This window comes from Zootoca vivipara, chromosome 13 (genome assembly GCF_963506605.1).
Source record: "Zootoca vivipara chromosome 13, rZooViv1.1, whole genome shotgun sequence".
Classification (NCBI taxonomy): domain Eukaryota; kingdom Metazoa; phylum Chordata; class Lepidosauria; order Squamata; family Lacertidae; genus Zootoca; species Zootoca vivipara.
Window position 1 is genome coordinate 46,241,023 of NC_083288.1, and position 21,397 is coordinate 46,262,419.

General features: G+C 43.3%; 1 protein-coding gene and 1 gene segment (V, D, J or C); both read left to right on the top strand.

Moving 5' to 3' along the window:
* The first annotated feature begins 6,163 nt into the window (after positions 1–6,163).
* Positions 6,164–14,278, top strand: LOC118095739 (vomeronasal type-2 receptor 26-like). Its single transcript, XM_035136976.2, has 4 exons — positions 6,164–6,454; positions 10,171–10,398; positions 10,710–10,836; positions 13,377–14,278. Exons 1-4 carry the CDS (start codon positions 6,164–6,166, stop codon positions 14,276–14,278), a joined length of 1,548 nt encoding a protein of 515 aa, XP_034992867.2.
* Positions 14,279–15,292: 1,014 nt separating this feature from the next.
* On the top strand, positions 15,293–18,837 carry LOC132593007 (immunoglobulin heavy variable 4-61-like). The segment is given in 3 exon segments: positions 15,293–15,374; positions 18,310–18,405; positions 18,515–18,837. Coding segments are annotated over 3 exon segments (501 nt in total).
* Positions 18,838–21,397: the final 2,560 nt, after the last annotated feature.

A 21,397-nucleotide genomic window follows, 5' to 3' on the forward strand; every position in this document is an offset into this window, starting at 1 on the left:
AGAGGAGCAGGTGGCATGGAGATCCCCGTAGGAATTGAACATCAGGAAGGAACAGTGTTCGACAGTGATATAGCAAAAAAGCTTGAGCTGTTATTCTTCAAGTGTAGGACTGTGGAGCTGGCTCCAGCGAGGCATGAGAGAGCCCTTTTTGGTGCTGTGCTAGGCTCCCAGAGAAGCGGAAGCTCCTTTTGCCTCTTGTAGATACTCAACAGTTAAGGCAAAAAGTAATAAGAGCCTTTAAAATGCTTACAACTAACACGACGGATCCCCACTCAGCGGGGAGTTAAACAGGACTGTGTTTTAGCTCGCCTCCTGTTTAACTATTATATAAACGGCATGGTACTTAAAGTAAAAGGCCCACAGTTTCACTCACCTAAATTGGCAGATAGGCAAAAATCTATTCTTTTATATGCGGATGACACTTTGATTTTATCAAGGACCCCAATTGGGCTACGGAGGGCACTACGGTCATTAGCGGAATTCTGCAAAGAAGCCCACCTCACTATAAATTATCAAAAGACAAAAAATAATGTCTTTCGCTAAATGCCCCAAGAGTTATACATGGTACATAGATCTGGTTACAGGTAGGTAGCCGTGTTGGTCTGGGTCGAAGTAAAATAAAAAAATACCTTCAGTAGCACCTTAAAGACCAACTAAGTTTTTATTTTGGTATGAGCTTTCGTGTGCAGGCACACTTCTTCAGATATTCAGATATTCACTTCTTCAGATATTCTTCAGATATCTGAAGAAGTGTGCATGCACACGAAAGCTCATACCAAAATAAAAACTTAGTTGGTCTTTAAGGTGCTACTGAAGGAATTTTTTTATGGTACATAGATGCCATTCTAAGTTTTCTGAGATCAAAGGGTGGTCAATACATTCCAGCGGCTCTAAAATTGTTTGAGGCTAAAGTGATGGCTCAGCTGCTCTTTGGGGCTAACCTTAACATTCCGCCACCTAATCTGAATATAGCTGAAAGATTCCAGTCAAAATTCCTCAGAGCAGCTTTACAAATGCCTCCGTGTGTGTCAAACGCTGCGATATGGTTAGAAACAGGCATTATCTGCGTGGAGGCCAGAGTATGGATGCAGGCTTGCAACCTGTGGATGAAACTCAACCTGAACCCACAGGGCTTAACCTGTTATCAAAAGGCCACCTGTTATCAAAAGATAAGTATCATTCCCTTTGGAGTAAGGCCATAGTAAATAAGATGCTAAGTATATAGGCCTTCATCCAGCCAGCCTGATGTCACATGACCCTGACTCAGCAAAGATCATTGTTAAACAGAGGATAACAGATATAGAAAGGCAGAAAGATCTGAGTAAAGTACCTCACTTTCTTATTCAGGAAGAAAGGAGATACATATCTCGCCCAGCTATGTACTTATCCCATCTGGAAATACCCTCTCTTTGAAGAGCTTTCACTTTAGCCCGAAATCGCATAATGCCCTCAGCAGTTCTTCAAGGGAAGTTCAAATGGATCTCAATGTGCGAGAGATGCTGCCCGTGTGGATGTGGGGAAGTGGAAACTATTGGCCACATACTCCTGCGATGTAGCTACTATGAGGAGGTGCAAGGCGAGCTCATCCACACAACGCTGGCTGAGCTTCGTCGACGCTCAGGCAGTTTCTATATAGAGTGGCTTCTTTCAGATACTAACTCTAATGTGACAGCAAAGGTAGCCAAGTTCTGTGCTAGAGCCATAAAAATCCGAGCCGTCGTAGTTAGTAGTGCCCAAAAATTTCAGGAAAGAGCCAAAGATGACCCATTGCTACCATTAGTTGCACCCTCCCAAGTAGTAATACCTTCTTTATCTATTAATTTTTATAATGGTTAAAGTGGTTCATATTTATTGATTATATTTTAGATTGTATTGTGGATTGTTTTATGTATACATGTGTATGCTGGTCGAGAACCGTAACAATAAACTAAACTAAACTAAACTTACACATCCCGATGCTTGGTCAGAATGGGGCACAGAGCCTTTCTCTGTTGCCATGCTTCTCTGCTCTTCAGCTGTTCAGGCGGGAAGCTCAGCCCAGGGACTTCCTGTGTTGTCCCCACCTGAAAAGTGCTGGAGCTGCCCTCCACACAAGCCAGCTGGGGAAAAAAAGCCCTGGTCCCTTCTATATTTTTGATGAATTGACTCTGACAGTGTGGCTTTCAATTTTGGGGTATCATGTACCCAGGGCCGGTGCTAGGGTTTTTTGCACCCTAGGCGAGATCAGCTTCCCCCCCCCCCCAGCCAATCATATTTCAAACACAGATGTATTTCACATCCAACCTGTTCCTTGTAACCATGATCTCTGCTACATGTTCCAAAGCAGTGGCAGTCCTGCTACCACAGAATAATACCGTAGTGCAGGGTGGGGAGGGAGGGGGAAGAGAGAAGGAAGGAAGGAAGGAAGGAAGGAAGGAAGGAAGGAAGGAAGGAAGGAAGGAAGGAAGGAAGGAAGGAAGGAAGGGGAAAGGGAAAGGGAAAGGGAAAGGAAAGGAAAGGATGAAAGAGAGAGGGGGAGGGAGAGGGAAGAGACAGAGAAGGGAGGGAGGAGGGGTGAGAGGGAGAGAGAGAGAGGGAGAGGGAGGGAGAGAAAGGGAGGGAGGGAGGGAGGGAGGGAAGGAAGGAAGGAAGGAAGCAAGGTGTGTGTGTGTGAGAGAGAGAGAGGGGGGGGAGGAAGCCTGCTCTTGCGAGAGGCGGTGGTGGGATGAGGAGCACTTTCGGGGCGCTGATCCTCTCGCCACCTCTCGCAGGGACGGTCGTGTCTCCCTTCTCCCCGGCTCACTTCAAAGCCGGCTGCTAATTATTAGATCTAATTATTAGATCTGGTGTAATTTATGGCATCTTACTTTGCACAGGTTTGATTTATGACAGTTTCTTGTGTACATATTTGCTCCCTTCCACTTAGTATTTGTGAGGTGAGGTTATTACATAGGGAGGCCAGTCCTATGCACAGGAAGGTAGCATAAAATTATTCTAAGCTGGGTTGAAGAATGTCCGATTTTTCTTTAAGCAGTATGACAGGTAAAAAAGGTAAAGGGACCCTGACCATTAGGTCCAGTCATGACCGATTCTGGGGTTGCGGCGCTCATCTCGTATTATTGGCCGAGGGAGCCGCCATACAGCTTTTGGGTCATGTGGCCAGCATGACAAAGCCGCTTCTGGCGAACCAGAGAAGCACACGGAAACGCCGTTTACCTTCCCGCTGTAGCGGTACCTATTTATCTACTTGTACTTTGACGTACTTTCGAACTGCTAGGTGGGCAGGAGCTGGGACCGAGCAACGAGAGCTCATGCCGCACCACCCACATCCCTAGTATGACAGGTATTTGGTGTAATTCTCCAAAAGGGGGCATTCTGGGGGTATGGCAAGGGCAGAACCAGGGTGGGGAGACCTTCACTGTAGCCTAAGCCAGTTTTCCAAAGGCTTGTATCCCCTCTGCCAGGCCAATGCAGAACATCAACAAGCTTTGGATTTTGTGAAACTTTAAGCTGCCTTAATTTACACTGTCTTGCTTTATGTCAGCTTCTTGGGTGTAGGAGTGGTTCCTATGAGTGCAATTCTATTGCAATTGACCTGGGAGTATGCTCCATTGAAAGCAATAGGATTTGCTTCTGAATAGACATGGTTAGAGTCAAGTGAAGTGAATTGGTAGGTCCAGGGATTGTGTACTCATGGGGGTGGTAGATGGTTGAAGGAGCGCCCTGGGTGCGAGACAGGGAAATGTCAGTCTCCCAGGGTGAGAGATTGGGAGGGGAAAAAAGCAGAATTCTAGGTGAAAGCTGGGAGGGGCTTCTGCATTCTGTGGGATGTGGGGGCTGATAATTGTGTTTAGGAGAAAACTCCCTACCCTGTATTTTGCTGTAGTTTTAAATCTCATTATCTTGTGGGAAATTTTAATAAAATATTATAATAAAAAATAAGATGTGCAAAGAACTAAGATTTGCTATGGGGGGGGGGAGTCACTTCGAAGGCACATAATGAAGAATAATTATCTCTCGGGAAATATTGAAATCACTATAATTTGTTCATCTGCCCAAAGCTCGAACAGTTTTTCCAAAAGACAATAAATTTTTTCTAACCAAGCAAGTTAGAAGTGGTAATAAATAACTCCCCGTGCCATAGACCACTGGGAAAAAGGGCAAGAGACAGCTAGGGTCTGCCTCAACTTGAAATTATGATGTTGACAATGTCTGCTATAGCTCAAAGCATTTGTTTCCCAGGGATACTGAAGGCTGAGGGAGGTACCAACCGATGTGGTTTGCTTGAGTCAAGCTGTTACTGAAAATAAGCAGAGGAGAGTCTGTTTTAAGGGCAAGGCTTTGCTGACCGGATGCTTCTGTGTATGTTCCTGCTTCTGACGCCTCACAGCGTGTACAAAGTGGATAGCATGGGGTGCCCCACAAATGAACCCGTCCCTGTTCCCCATGAGTGGCACCAGCCAGGAGGCCTCATCATTGGTGGAATTGCTTCTCAGATCATATACCATTCTCTGGAAACTGACTTCAAAGAACCGCCTTCTCAGACACGGTTTCAAGTTCCAGAGTAGGGAATTGCAATTTTCTCCCACTCCTCTACACATTTTGTCATTGGCAAAATCACAAAGAAATGTTTAAGTGGGGGACACACCACACACACATACAATTACAACAAAATTCCTCATGTTGATAAGTTTTGGGGGAAAGCAAAACAATTTAAATGAAGACTTGGAGGAATCTGCGCAAGCAACTAAAAAAATATATCTGTGAATAGTTTTGTTTTTCTTTGTTTCTTATTTTTCATAAATAATTTTTTAAAAACAACAGTGATGAATGTGGTCAGGTATATTTCGAGGGTGTCAAATTCATTTTAAATACCGTGTTTCTCATATTATAAGACACGTCTTATATTTATTTTTTCCTCAAAAAACACACTATGGCTTATTTTCAGGGGGTGTCTTATTTTTTTCCTCCTCCTCCTGCCGCGGCCGGCATTGCTGCTGCGCCTATCACTATGTCTTATTTTTGGGGTATGGCTTATATTCCTTGAATGCTTAAAAATCCTGCTATGGCTTATTTTATGGGTATGTCTTAAAATATGAGAAACAGGGTACCTGATAATAGCGAGGAAATTAAGCCCAGTCCCATTTTATCGATCAGCACACAATGTTCTTGAGGCTGGAGGTGATTCCTCTCCTCGTAGGACAATTCATTTAGGTTGCAATTCCTTTTTTCTTTTTCTTTTTGGTTTTTTATTTATACTTTTCAAATTTATACATGCTATTAGTTTTACAATCAATTTAACCTTTCAAACTTTGACTTCCTTCCCCCTCTTCCTGCGGTTCCTTACTTTTTTTAAAAAATATCTTCTGCATATCCAGGTTTATTTAACTTGCACATTTAATTATCTACTGTAAATATATACTCTTATAAAACTGCAAGTTATTACAACTATTCTGCTAATGTTTTTATCTGTTTACAATAATTTGCAAATATTCAATAAACCATTTACATTCATATATATATCTTCTGGTAAGTTTCACCATTTCTGCATATTCCATAAGTTTTTCCTTTGCTGGGACTTCTTCTTCTTTCCCCTTTTGGACAAGTTGTAATAACTTGCTGCTGTAGTAGCCTACATAAATAAATTTCTATACCAGGCATGTCTAACTCCCAAGAAACTGTGATCCCAGCAGTATACATATAGCTGGCAGTATTCTACCCATTGCCATTGGAAGGAGGAGGCGTATGGGGGGGGGGGAATCGCCCAGAGTTGTTGAGCTTTTTGGGGGGAGGATTGCACAGGGGTTTTTTTAGCTCTCCCCCCCCCGATATCTTTTTGTACATGATAAGGATCCAGTGATCTACCAGGATCAGCCAGGGATATACCTGTAGATCGTGATCTACTGGTTGGACGCCAATGTTCTATACAATGTAGGCAGTTCTGTCCCTATAATTCCCAATAGAAATGGGGCATTTAGGTTGTAATTCCTGTGAAACTCAACACCTAGATTTCCACATTTTTATTTATTTATTCTGACCGTTGGGAGAACAAAGTACTATGCAGAGCAGCAGAAATAAAAGGATATCCTTATTGTAATTGAAGTAAGAAACACACAGAAATTTCTGGTATGGTGATATACGGTAACAACTTCAGGCATTGTAATAAACGCCCTCTCTTTGCAGAATGATAACGAAATTTTACCAACACATCCTTTCCTTGGCATTTGCTGTGGATGAGATCAACAAGAACCCCATGCTCTTGCCCAATGTTACACTTGGCTTCCACATCTATGACAGCTACTATGATGCAATGGCAACTTATCGCAGCACCTTAGATCTCCTCTTCAAGTCACATAAATTCGTTCCCAATTACATATGTGACACGCGGGAAAATGTCATAGCCGTCATTGGTGGTCTTGGCTCTGATATTTCTTCCTTAATGGCAGACATTTTAGGTTTCTATAAGATTCCACAGGTAGGAATTCTCTCTCTCTCTCTCTCTCTCTGTCTCTCTCTCTCTCTCACATGTGTGTTTTAAAGCTCTGTTTGGTGACTGTATAACAAGATGAATTGAAGTGATTTATGGGACATCACCCCTTCAAAACACAACAAACCAAGTTTCTTCAGGGCTGTCCCTCTGCACTATATTCGATATTTCAGCACTATATTCCTTTTTTAATTCTAGGTTTCTCTAGATTTAAGCCATAAAGATAGCCAAGAACAGAGATTCCCTGTTGCAAAAAAAGAGCTGGAAACATAGGCCCCGTTATTTCCTGTAAATAAGCTAACAAGTGAACACTGCTAGCAGCAGCAGTAATATTTTTGTTGCTAGTCTCTGCAGCATACTGAGCAACACATTTGGGAGTCTTTATGGCAGCACAGGATGAGAACACCTCCCCCCCCCAAATGTAGATATGCACTCAGTAAAGTGGGATGGAAGAAATATGAGAAGTACAAATTCAAGAATAGAGAGAGGGAATGAAGAGGATGAAGGTGTTGCAATTAGACTTGAAAGCAGGGCTGTCTTAAGCATATCTGGCGCTATGGCGCCGTGGCACGAAGATCCCTCCAGCCCCCCCCCCCGTTTCCCAGTGCGGCTGTCTGGCGGCCCGGCACCCTGGCGCATTGCAGCACCCAGCCTTGCCTTAGGGCCGGCCCTGCTTGAAAGCAAAAGAATATTATTTGAGGCAAGTAATGAGAAGTGTCTTGGGCTTTCTGAAGGACTCGTGAGGAATCTTCTCTAAAAGAGAGTTGAATTTTGGCTCTGAAGGTACCCAATCTTCCACGATATGCTGCCCACCACTTAAAGGAAATAATCTGTAACAGTTCAAGACACAGTGGGGTTTTTTAAAAAAAACAAATAAATCTGCTCTGCTTCAACAAAAACATCCAGAGCACTTCAGAACTCTGCAGGCCTGTAAAAGCTAGACCACAACTATCCAGCCAGTGTTACAAAATATACAAGCCAGAAAACATATCAATCAGCTCACCTCTTAAACTTTTTTAAGGTAAGGGGGAGACAGCCCCCTGCTTCTACTACTCCATAGGGAGAATCCCATTTCCTCCAATAGCACTGTGATCTTTTTTTTTTAATGTGGCATGCTAATCCAATGTGCAGGGTCTCCTGTATATGGATGGAAATTTCATGCAATTTGGCTAAAAGCAGGGAGAGGGATTTATAACTGACAATAACCGTTTTCAATTCCACATTACAGTGGAGGGGGGGGGCACACACAGACCTTCCCTTCAAGCACAGTGGATTGGGGCAGATCAACATGGAGAGAGCACTGAAAAACTCAGAAACATTGTTCTTCCTTCCTTCTTTCTTTCTTTCTTTCTTTCTTTCTTTCTTTCTTTCTTTCTTTCTTTCTTTCTGCCAGTGTGGTGTAGTGGTTAAGAGCGGGTTCGTGTCTCCTCTGGTAGTGATAAAGCAGGGTATCAAATCCAAATTCTTCTTCTTCTTCTTCTTCTTCTTCTTTGCACAGTTACAGATACTAGGTGATTTTGGAGCACACTCAACACACTTGTAGTAAATTGTAGTAAACTTGTAGTAACACTCTCCTTTTGTCATGTGGTGAGCAATTTCATGGTTCAGAAAGAGGGAATAATAGGAATGACAATTAATAAACCCCAGAAATTGGATCATACCCTGAAAATGCCAGCAGAAGCACTGTTCCCTTTAACTTCCAGCAGAACCACAAATTGCTTCAATAAATCTTTGTTGCGTGAACAGAAAAATGCGCAAAAAGCCATTCCTCCTAACTTTTCTCCAGAAACAACTACAGGTGTGCACATGTAAATTAGTTCTAGTTTTATTGCTGCTTTTATATTTGGTTTTAACGTGTGTGTGTTTCATAGCTGCCAAGTTATCCCTTTTTTTCAGGGATTTTCCATTATGCTGAATAGGCTTCCTCGCAAGAAAGGGAAAACTTGGCAGCTATGGTGTGTTTTGCTGTTGCTGTTGCTCTTTTTTAACCTGTAAATCATTTTGAAACACTTCAGTGTAAAAACTGGTGAATAAATGTCCTTGATGATGATGGTGATATTTGATAATAATTTTCTTTTAGCTTACATATGGCTCATTTCCCCACAAGGATATGCTTATCAGTCAGTTTCCCTCCCTTTATTGCATGGTTCCAAATGAAAGACTTCAATATATGGGGATAATTCAGTTACTTCAGTATTTTGGATGGACCTGGGTAGGACTTCTTCCGGTGGATAACAACAGTGGGGAACTTTTCTTACAGACCCTGGAGCCCTTGCTTTCCCAGCATGAAATCTGTTCAGCCTTCACACAAAGAATCCCACAAATATCTCATTTTGATGACTTAGATAAACTTGTTCCTATAGTCTCAAATCTTCATCGACGTTTCGCAGATAATAAAGTGACTGCACTTCTTATTTATGGAGAATCATTAACGATTTCATGGCTCAAAACTATTATTCTTTTTAAAGTTTATGGGAAAACAGAAAATGCATCATTTAGCAAGGTGTGGATCACAACAACCCAGATTGATTTCATATTAACAGGCCTTCAGAGGGGGTGGGGACTTCAGCAGTTTCATGGTGCCATTTCCTTTGCAATTCACTCAAAAGAGCTTTCGGGATTCCAAGAATTTCTTCAGCATATAAGACCCTACGGGAGGCAGAAAGATGCTTTTCTCAATGACTTTTGGGAGCAAGCATTTAACTGTCAACTTCAAAATCCCAGTGACGCAATGGAGGTTCGTGGGGCGTGCACTGGGGAGGAAAAGATGGAGAATCTTCCTGCACCCTACTATGAGGTGCCCATGACTGGCCAAAGCTATAGTATCTACAATGGGGTTTATGCCGTGGCTCATGCATTGCATGCAATGGTCTCTTCTCAATCCTGCCAAAGAGGCATTTCAAGGGTCAGCCAACTGGTTCTTCAAGATCTGCAGCCTTGGCAGGTAATGTCTCCCACATTAGATTTCTTTTTATCACTGAGCAGATCAGTATGAATTGAGATACTTCCAATTTCTACTTGGTTAAAAATGAATGAGATGGGATTGTATATATTATGCATTGAACTGATTTATGGACTTACACCCCCCACACACACACACACCAACAACTGTAGCCTGAAAATACAATGCATAATATATCCCCCTGTTACCTCACTCTTGCCCATTCAGAGTGGGGCTGGTGAGAAATGTAAGCAACAATCTGGAGGACAACAAATTTGCTATGTAAAACATGTTGTTGTTTAGTCATTTAGTCGTGTCCGACTCTTCATGACCCCATGGACCATAGCACGCCAGGCACTCCTGTCTTCCACTGCCTCCCACAGTTTGGTCAAACTCATGTTGGTGGCTTCGAGAACACTATCCAAACATCTCGTCCTCTGTTGTCCCTTTCTCCTTGTGCCCTCCATCTTTCCCAACATCAGGGTCTTTTCCAGGGAGTCTTCTCTTCTCATGAGGTGGCCAAAGTATTGGAGCCTCAGCTTCACGATCTGTCCTTCCAGTGAGCACTCAGGGCTGATTTCCTTCAGAATGGATAGGTTTGATCTTCTTGCAGTCCATAGGACTCTCAAGAGTCTCCTCCAGCACCATAATTCAAAAGCATCAATTCCATAATATTCAGTAAAAATGAATTCTCTCATTTGTTTTAATCCCCATTTGTTTCCCTCCTTTCAAGTGCCTTCATTTCTTTCTCTCTTTCAATTAGCTCCATCCTTTTCTTCAAGGCAATTCCTTTAACAATTCAGCTGGTGAAACTGTGTCCTTTAATGATAAGCAGGAATCAGAGGGTGGATTTGACATCATGAATATTATAACATTTCCAAATCAGTCCTACCAGAAAGTGAAAGTTGGTAGGATGGATCCCAATGCACCTGAAGGAAGAGAATTAATCATTAATGAATATAAAATTGTGTGGTACGAAGATTTAAACAAGGTATGGATTCTGCTATGGCCAGATTAAGGACAAACTATCTCAGTGGGCACAGCAGCATTCTAAGTGAGGGTTGCCACCTTCCTTGTTTAGCTGGGATTTTCATGTATTCTAGGTATTGTAGTTGGTGCCCGTCTGCACCACTGTTGCCCCTGATGCTAAGATTTCTCTAGCCCTTGTGCCACCCAGGAGACAGTCCAAAAGGTCTTAAAACACTGGCAGTCCATATAGCTTCTCCACAGAGAACTGAAATGAATCTATCCACCAATCTACTCTAGTTTTCCAATTGTAATTCCTTTCATGTCTATGGATAGACGCACCCCCTTTCTGTGTGCAATGACCACTGCCAGCCTGGTAGTCAGAAGAAAAGGAGGGAAACAGAAAAGTTCTGCTGCTACGATTGCATTCCTTGTGCAGAAGGGAAGATTTCAAACAAGAAAGGTAATACCCTTTCTCTCTTTTTTTCCCAACTGTGCAAATATATATTCCTATGATTTGCATATTATCACCTGGGTAGTAGTTATTGAGGGGAGACATGAATAATTATTTTTTGGCAATAGGTAAAATGAATGAATGAGACTCATTCATGCATTCCTATAAGAATCAACGAATCGGAGAGTTAATGGATAACAAATATTGTATACAAATCCATTCTTTCATTTGCGTGTGGAGACCCTCTATTCCAGGCCTAGAAATAAATTCAGACATGACTTGTATTTTTGGTTTGGTTTTTGGCAGAATTTAGGCCACAACTTTATTGATTACAAATCAAATGAGTGGTTGCATAGGCTCTGGTTTGACTAGCTACCTAGGGTAGCACCGACTCAGGGCGCACCTGGAGTCAGCAGCCAGATACACACCTGGGACGGGGTTACCCGAATGGCACACGCCAGCCGGGCCCTGATTCCCCCACATGTGCCCAGAACACGGGATTAGGGCAACCCTGCTGGGGGAATACCAACCATCGGTCCATGGATTCCCTTAAGAGGAATACCCGAATATATAAGGGATCATACCCACTATCAGCATGAACCAGAGCCTATCTGCCAACCTTACAACTTGTGACAAATTGCTACACGGCAGGCAAAACCCAAATGGCAACAGCAATCAGCCAAGTAGGGAAAATTCCTGCCATGCCCCTGCAACAATGGCAGACATCACACAACGGCATAGCAAGGTCAAGCGAAAGCCCTAAACTCAGGCAGCGGTGGGCGGGTGTTCCGATGCATTTCAACCGGAGAAGGAGGATCTCTATGGTGAGTGCAGTGCTTAAATACTGGTCCACCTGACTCTTTGATTGGCAAGCCCTCAGCTCAATTGCTCACCGTCAGATGGACCACCAATAGGGTATTGTGGCTGCTCCAAATGTCCTGCCCCAACACCTAGACCTGGTCTGCTGGGACCCACCACAACACGTGCCCTCTCTTGCCGGGAAGACCCGATTTCTAGTTTCCAATAAACACAAACACATGCAGCAGACCATTGCCTTGCTATGCCACTTAAAATAATAGAAACCCTTAGATGAGGCACACAATATAAAATTGCCTCCTAAGTAGACATCCAATATGCCTAATATGTGTCCAGTCTAATGCCCAGTGTCAGGGTTGCAGAAAGACTTCAAATGTTACTGTAGTAGCTAGCTTAATAAGACAAAAGTTAAAAACAAGATATTTGCAGCTGGATCTCCATTTGAAATGAATGGGAAAGTTAGCCACATGAGAGATAAACTTCCGATGGTCAATTCCCTTCATCGTTACAGATACTGTAACAGGTACATTCCATGTGAAGGCATGAATGTTATAAGCAAATCATTTAATACCTAATCTTGCTATCTTGTACCCCTACTTGCAGTAGCATAAAAATATTCCTTCATGACTATAGAGCATGAGAAGGTGAAATCTACTGGAAAAAATACAGCAGAACTAAAACAGGTCATAAAAATATAGATCATGGTGATAGTAATCTTAATTGAATATTTTAAAAGAAATAATAATTATTTCATTATTTCATAATTAATTGCAAAAATATGTATGTACCACCCTCTTGCATTCCCACAGCGTGGTGTACAGCAACATAAAAACATTTTTTTAAAAAACCAGTTATTAAGGTGATTGCTTATTCTAAATTGTCCTGCTTAATGAGACCAGTCACACTGAATGCCCAACATCTGGTTGAGGCCCGCCAAGCCTCTATAACATATTCTTCTTCTTCTCTTTGGCGACGACTCATAGCCGAGTAAGATTGTCTTCCATAAACACGGTATTAACAATGGGTCTGTAAGTGACTGTGGAGGCCAATTCTGAATCCGAACGTCCTTCCACAGTGGGGACATTGGTTTCCAGGTGGGAGTCGACCATGGTGTGGATTTGCCAAGCGTGCCTTCCTCTTAGCACGTTTCTCCCTTGTGTCCTGAGATCGAGTTTCTTCAAAGCCCATGACACCTATGGTAAAGGTTGTTCTCCAATTGGAGTGCTCACAGGCCAGTGTTTCCCAGTTGTCAGTGTTTATACTACATTTTTTTAGATTTGCCTTGAGACAGTCTTTAAACCTCTTTTGTTGACCACCAGCATTATGCTTTCCATTTTTAAGTTTGGAATAGAGTAGTTGCTTTGGAAGACGATCATCAGGCATTCGCACAACATGACCAGTCCAACGAAGCTGATGTTGAAGAATCATTGCTTCAACACTGGTGATCTTTGCTTCTTCCAGTACAATTATATTAGTTCACCTGTCTTCCCAAGTGATGTAACATAGTTACCCCTATAACATACTGGGGAAATGAAGAGTGGAAATATTACATATGCATATTACATTATTCTTGTATTGCAGGGGCGGGGTGTTGAGCTAGATTTCACCTTCCAACTCTACAATTCTGTGATCCAATGAAACAATATAATCTCAATATGGGAGGCGGAGAAGAGAACAGTGTGTAGTTTAACATGTGACTTGGCATTGAAAGGTGATTTCTTTCTCTTCTTCAGATGTGGCCGACTGCTTCCAGTGCCCAGAAGATGAATTTCCAAACAAGGACAAAAATGAATGCATAACTAAAGTTATAAGTTTTCTGTCTTTTGATGAACCCTTAGGGATCATTTTGACCTCAGTTGCTCTCTTTTTTTGCCTGATCACAGCCCTGGTGTTAGGAATTTTTATTAGGCACAAAGACACGCCCATTGTCAAGGCCAATAACCGGGACCTCACTTATGTGCTCCTGGTCTCCCTCCTGCTCTGCTTCCACTCTTCTTTACTGTTCCTCGGCCAACCAGGAAAGGTATCCTGCCTCCTCCGACAACCCACTTTTGGCACCATCTTCTCGGTGGCTGTTTCATGTGTGCTGGCAAAAACCATCATTGTAGTTCTAGCTTTCATGGCCACCAAACCTGGGTCCAGCATGAGGAAATGGGTGGGCAAAGAACTATCCAATTTCATTGTCCTTTGTTTTGCTCTTATTCAAGCATGTATTTGTATTGTGTGGTTAGCAACCTCTCCCCCATTCCCTGATTTCGATCTTCACTCAGCAAGTGACAAAATCATTCTGCAATGTAATGAAGGGTCAGTCACCATGTTTTACTGTGTCCTTGGTTACATGGGCCTCTTGGCCATTGCCAGCTTCACTGTGGCATTCCTAGCCCGCAAGTTACCAGATAGTTTTAATGAAGCCAAGTTCATTACATTCAGCATGTTGGCCTTTTGCAGTGTGTGGGTGTCCTTTGTTCCAACTTACCTGAGCACAAAAGGGAAAAACATGGTGGCTGTGGAGATCTTCTCTATCTTGGCCTCCAGTGCTGGGTTGCTGGGTTGCATCTTCTCCCCTAAATGCTACATTATTATGCTGAAGCCTGAATTGAACACCAGGGAGCAAATAGTAAGGAGAAAGATGTAAAGAATCTGTCTGACTTTTCTGTTGATATATTGCTGCCTCTGCAATATAAAGGTTCCATCAGCAAACGGACTAATGCAGCATAAATTACATAGGAGACAAGTCCTAGGGGTTGAGGTCCCTTCAATCCCCCCATTAAATATTTGAGGGGGCCAGGGCCCCTCAAAGGTAATGGGCATTGCCATTCTAATGGTGTGTGCATGTCAGTTCTTGTGATTGATTATGTGGGATGGTGGTAATCTCTCCCCGAATATTTTATTCAAGTTGGCACCCCTTGTTAATTAGATCTTCAGCATTGTATCTGTTTCACAGTTTAAATATTTATCCATATCACATCCTTCCAGTGCTTATGAAGCTCTCAGCTTGGCTGAGAAGAATTAAAATGAAGCATAAAGTACAATAAAATTCCAAACTACATGAATTTTTATTTTTATTATTTGTGAAATTTGTATACTGCCCTTCATCCACAGATCGCAGGGTGGTTCACAACCTAACAATGCAAGATAAAAAAACTCACAAAATACAAACCAATAACACACCATCTCACCCTCCCAAAAACACACACATTAAAAGAGTATCAGATGTTAATCAGCCAAATGCCTAATTGAAGAGAAACATTTGTGTCTGGCATGTAAGGTGCATAATGCAAGTGTCAGCAAAATGTTCCTGGGGAGAGCATTCAGCAAGCGAAGAGCCACTGCATAAAAGCACCGTTCTTGTGTTGCCACTCTCCAGACCTCATGAGGAGGAGGCACATGAAGAAGGGCCTCAGATGATGAACACAAGGTCCAGGATGGTTTGTATGTGGAGAGATGATCCGCGAAGTTTTGCAGTCCTGAGCCAAATTCGGCACCAGCTGAAGTTTCTAAACCGTCTTCAGTGGCAGCTCTACGTATAACATCTTGCAGTAATTTAACCTAGTGGATACCAGAGCAGAGACAACAGTAGTTCGGCTGTCCCTGTCCAGATAGGGGCACAGCTCGGCCACCAGTTGAAGTTGGTAGGCACTCTGATGGAATGCCACCTGAGACTAAAGCAACAGCAAAGGATCCAGAAGTACGATACCCTCAAGCTGTTCACCTGCTCCTTCAGAGGGAATGTAACCCTGCCAAGAGCAGGCAACCTCCCATCCATCTAATCTTGGGAAGTGCCCACTAGCAGTCCCCCCTTCTTATCTGGATTGAGCTTCAGGTTGTAGGCTCTCATCCAGTCCATTACCGAGGCAAGACAGCAGTCCAGCACATCCACTGCTATACCTGCAGATACAGTGATGCCTCGCAAGACAAATGCCTCGCGCAACGAAAAACTCGCAAGACAAAAGCGTTTTGCTTTTTTTGGGGGGGGTGACTCAGAAGATGAATTTTTCTATGGCTGTGCTTCACAAGACGATTTTTCTTTTTGCATTTTATGTTTGTTTATTAAATTTAAATGCATTCCTATGGGAAACCGCGCTTTGCAAGACTAAATTTTCACAATACGAAACGACTCACAGAACGAATTAATTTCATCTTGCGAGGCATCACTGTATAAAGGAGAAATAGAGTTTGCCGAAGTCCATCCTGTGATTTCAGTGGTTGACATTCTTTAGGGTTATCAGTAGAGTATTTTATAAAATGATGCCATATTTCAACAAAATTGTCCATGATATTTGTATTATGAAATGCATGTAATCTCTGTTATTTTTTTCCTGATAGACCATACATGCTGTTTCCAATCAGAGATACACATATTCCCCTACCCTTTCCAATTCTGTGCCACTAATAGGTGTGCTGTACAGGGAATAAATGGTATGCCCCTTCTCTGAAAAGCCGAGCAACCATTTCTTCAGACGCTTCCAAAACCAACACTGCTGTGTATGTCTGTGCCCAAGAACCACACTGTGAGACAAGGCCAATTGGGGAGGAAATTCAATCCGAACACAAATCTCTGGCTTGACTCAGTGCCACCTCCAACACACAGGAATTTATACCCATTTTGCAAAGAGAGAAAGCAGATGCCTTTAACATTCTGGCCTATTCAGCATGAATGTGGGAAACCTTATATGGCCTGCAATCAGTTTGGTACTTTAATACTGCCCTCCTCTACATCCACTGGTGGAGGAAAGGGGGGCAGGGGAGTGCACCGCCCCCTGCACCATGGGGGAGGGGGTACCATCACGACCGCCCCTCCAGACATGTGCCACATCCCCCCTGCACCGGGCGCCATGCCCTTGCAGGCGGCGCACCACCGCCCCCAGGACGCAAACCACATCCCGCCTGCTTTCCACCCCTGGTGTTGTTGCATGCAGCTTCACCACTGTCTACATCAGCAGATTAATGCAAAGGCAATCCTTTTTTTCCACTTCCTCTCAAAACTCTCAAAACCTTTCGCCACACATAGCCTTCCCACTATGCCAGTATTCATTGCACTGGCTGCTTCCTCCTCTGGTATGTTGGGATTTATATTCTATTGTGCCACTAGAATTGTATCCCAGATGATAGCCAGTGGCTTCTGTTTCTATTTAAATTATTTCTTCTTTCCCCACTTCCAGTTCCAGATGTACATTCCCAGATAGTTCTGACCCAGTCATCGGAACCACTATTGAAGAAAAAAAAAAAACACCTGGAGAATCCCATAAACGAACCTGTAGCACCTCCGGGTTTGATATTTACAGCAACACTATGTGGTGGGTCTGATGGAAAACTGGTGAAGGTCTGGAATTTATTATTTGGCATAATAAAGTTGGGAGTGAATATTATGTTTCTGCAGTCTGAGGGAGATTCACAGCCTCAAAAAGCAGCCCCAAACTTCTTTCTCCAGGTAAACAAACTGGAAGAAGGAAAGCCATGTGTGTGTTACTGTGCAAGAGACACAGTGAGAGAGATCCGAATAGACCTCAGGAAAAAAAACTCACCACTGAATGAACTTTAGCAGAGACCTACCAGAGGGGGCAGAAGAGAATCACAAATGAGACAAGCAGATACAACAAGGAAGGATATTATAGAAGAGCTATTAATAACAGCTGCTATTCTTGGGCCCATTCCAACATGATGTGTGGCTACACGGTCATTCTGATCATAATGAATTCTCTGGCAGACTCGTTTTAGGGGAAATGAATACAGAAATGCCAATTGTATTCTTGTGCAGATTACTATCATCATCATCACCACCACCACCGAAAAGAGGACAGAATGATCTTCTGACAGTGAGACATACTGGAAATATAGTGATTTGTCTATTCTGAATTCCAGGAGCCCAGATGCAGGCTTAGGTGATGGAGTTTGAATGAATGAATGAATGAATGAATTTATTAATACGGTCGCAGACCAGCATCAGGAGTTTGAAGAAAGTATTAGGAAATTTCAGAAGGGATTTCATGTTCCTGTGAAAGATCTGGCTGTGTTCAACATTACCGAGTGAAACACAGGCTGGATAGAAGAGTCTTATCCTTCAATTCCTTCAGAGTGGAAGTTGGACCGAGATCCTGGAAAGTGATATTATAAAGCCTGTTTTATGTGAAACCCTGGAACTTAATTGGCTGGACTTTTCTTTTTGAAGTAAAGACACAATTCACATTTAAAAATGTAGCTTAGAAAATGGTTCAGAATGTAAGGCAGATACCCAAATCACAATTTCTTGAAAGTTATGCTCAGTGCTTATTTTCTGGGGGGAGGGGTGTAAGAAGATGCATACCCCTAATCATTTTGTGAATCTTTGTACTTTTGTCCATTTATTGTATTTATTTTCCCCGATTTGAAGTAGAAAATGGTTATTTTCTTGAGTCCAAATGAGAGTACCCCTAAACATTTTTTTTAGAAAAAAAGCACTGGTTATGCTTCTCATAATCTATAATTAACAGTAAACATCTTAGCTTATATATTGAAAACACACTTTGAAGGTAAAGCAGCCAACCCTCACCTCAGCGCAGTTTCCCACACTCTCTTTATATACCATAGCTTACCATTGCAAGGACACATGCAAATCACTCAAGAAGGTTGGAGGAGGTCTTGGGGAACCCTCTGCCCCCTCAATATAAACCCCTCACTTTCTTCCAGGTCCAAATCCTCTTTTTCCTGACTCACTGGGGCAGTTCTTTGTTAATGCCATGAAGTTCCTGCTGTTCTTGTTTTCTTTGGTGGCCTTTCAAAAATGTAAGTGTATATTCTATAGGAAGTTCAAAAAATATAGGTTTATTTCATGCGGTGATTAGATGATGTTCATTAGATGGTGCTCAATTCATTATTGTTCTCTCTTTTCAAGGGGTCCATTCCGATGTTCAGCTTGTATCTTCTGGGCCCAGAACAGTGAGACCTGGAGAGAACCTCCGTCTGCTCTGTAAAGTTACTGGTGTCTCCATCACTGATTCAAGTTATGCTTGGAACTGGGTCCGTCAGCCTGCTGGGAAAGGTGTAGAGTGGGTTGCAGGAATATACCCCTATGATGGGAGAAAATGGTTTGCTGCTTCTCTTCAGAGCCGTGTGACCATTTCTTCAGACAACTCCAAGAACGAGTTCTCCCTCCAGCTGAACTCCCTGACAGCTGCAGACTCAGCCATGTATTTCTGTGCTCGAGATACACAGTGAGACACGGCAATTGGGGCTCTGAACAAAAAGAAGAAACTGATTCTGAAAGCAGAAAGTTGGCTGTATTCAATCACAATGCATAAATTACTTTGCAAACGCAATGCAAAAGAATTCAATGAGAAAAATAACGAAGTACTGAGGCATTTTTTAAGGTAAAGGTTCTCATGTTCTTTTCTGTATGTATGCAGCTAATCATTAACCACAATGGTGGGCTCAATTCCCATGGCAATCTATTCCAGCTCTATGGTTTTGTACATCCAACCAAATATCTTGTTTTTGCTTCCTCAGCAAGGAGGAAAATGCATGAGATCTTCCATGCTGGAACCAATATTTTCTGTGAAATTCTTTACAGTGCTACTTGCAGACCAGGCAAGGACCAGGACACACATATCCAGCCCCTCCCAACTGTGATGCTTGTGTAGATGTATTTGCAGTTTCTTAAGTGTGCAAGGAGTTCTGATGGGAAAACTACCATTCTCAATACCATGTCTCTTCTTAGATTTGAAGTAGAGTAGATGACCATAGCACTTAGCAAGATCTAGGGATTCCATGTAACATCAATCACAAAGCTCTTTTCAGGGCCGGCTCTAGGGGAAGGCTGGGTGTCACAGGGCGCCGAGGCGCCGGGGCGCCAGGGGGGCACCGCGCGCTGCGCCCACCCACCAGCAAGAAATGGGGCGGGGCGGGGGCACTGGAGTGATCTCCACACCATGGTGCCAGGGCGCCCGATGTGCTTAAATGGCCCTGGCTCTTTTCCAGAACTCAGTTCATCCCATGTTACCACATAAAGCCAGGTCTGGTAAAGCCAGGTCTCAGAAACTCCTGCTGTTACTGCTTCTCCTCAAAGGAGGGCAGGAGAGTATAAAGAGAATACATTTGTCCATTGGCCAGGAGGGAAATGAAACTGACATCTGACAGTATTAGCTTTTGGTTTTAAATGTAAAGCTGACTAATTCTACAACTGTTTACCCCCAAACCAGTGTTGTGTAATCTCTCAGGAGTTTCACTCCCCAAGAAATTGCCCTACGATTTATTATTGAAACCTGACGCAGCCAGACTCCTCACTTTCCAGCCTGAGGAGTGAACAAAAAAATACTCAGCTTGCCTTGAATTAGGTGTACATGATCTTTTATTAATTACACAGCCAGCCTGTGTTCAGTGGAGAAACCCTGTTGGGAACCAAGCAGAACCTGCACATGGAACCTGAGCATAGCTGTCAAGTTTTCCTTTTTTTAAAGGGAAAGTCCCTTCCGCCATAACAGGAGGGGAGGTTGTGTGCACCACAAGCCCTCTTCACGTGCTGGGGTGATGGCTGCCATCCCCCCAGCCATTGGGTGGGTCCCGGGTGCAGTGCTCCCTTGGCGTGTCCAATCCAGACATCCCAAGGGGGCGTGGCTCGCTGATTTAAGCGAGCCCGGGGCTGGGGCTCTGCCTCTTGTTCCTGACCCCCAGCCGCTTCATTTTCCCCACCTACCCTCCCTTTAGGCAGGGCTCTCCTTTTGACATTGCTATGGACCTTGGTTAGTCGCTGTTGAGGGACCTGGTAGGAATTTTCCCACTTGGCGAATTGGCTCTGGCCTGGTGGTTTTCGCCCACCTCGTAGCAACTCGTCACAACTTTGGTTTTGGCGGTAGGCATTGGATTATATCTGAAAGGTTACAGGTGTGTGTGGGGGGAGGTTGCTGTCATCACGTCCCCAAAATGCTGAAGGGTACTCCCTTAAGGAGTCCGGGGGCGTGGCCATGTCTGAAGCTGTGGTAGATGAGGGCCTAAGGCACGCCCCCTGGCGGTGGCCCCAGGGTGAGTTCCTAGTTGATGTGCATCGCAGGGCTCACCCAACGGTGGCTAACCCTTCACAGACGGCCAGCAGAGCAGGCTGGAGTTGGATATAGTCGGTTAGATCCAATGCCTAAGCCAATACCTCTCTACATCCGTAATCAATAAAGTTGTGGCCTTTGATGCCCATTAACCTTATGCAATGTGTCCTGTGCCTTTATCTACTCCGGGAGGGATCGGGGTATCGCCACACAAATTCCCTTATGCTGAATAGGCTTCCTCGCGAGAAAAGGGAAAACTTGACAGCTATGAAGTAAAAGTCTCATCATTGTATATGGTCAAGTTACCATAGTGGAAGGAATGCGCATTGTGAGAGCCTGCAAGTCAGCAGAAAGAACTCAGAAATTAGGAATTGGACCAAGAATATACCCCCATGATGGGAGAAAATGGTTTGCTGCTTCTTTTCAGAGACGTGTAACTCGTGTAACAATTGGGACTGTGAACAAAAAGAAGAAATTCAGCGCGTGCGTACACAGAGAGAGAGAGAGAGAAAGAGAAAAAGAGAGAGAGAGAGAGAGAGAGAGAGAGAGAGAGAGAGAGAGAGTATACGTGTCAACCATAGGATAAAAAAATTCCTTCAGTAGCACCTTAAAGACCAACTAAGTTTTTATTTTGGTATGAGCTTTCGTGTGCATGCACACTTCTTCACTGTATCTTCACTGTATAAAAACTTAGTTGGTCTTTAAGGTGCTACTGAAGGAATTTTTTTATTTTGCTTCGACTC

Excerpts from the sequence above, each read along its gene's own strand:
- LOC118095739 (XM_035136976.2), top strand. The coding sequence starts at position 6,164 with ATGATAACGAAATTTTACCAACACATCCTTTCCTTGGCATTTGCTGTG. Across the intron at positions 6,455-10,170 it reads GTTTCTATAAGATTCCACAG|CTCCATCCTTTTCTTCAAGG; the intron begins GTAGGAATTCTC and ends TCTTTCAATTAG. Across the intron at positions 10,837-13,376 it reads GAAGATTTCAAACAAGAAAG|ATGTGGCCGACTGCTTCCAG; the intron begins GTAATACCCTTT and ends TCTCTTCTTCAG.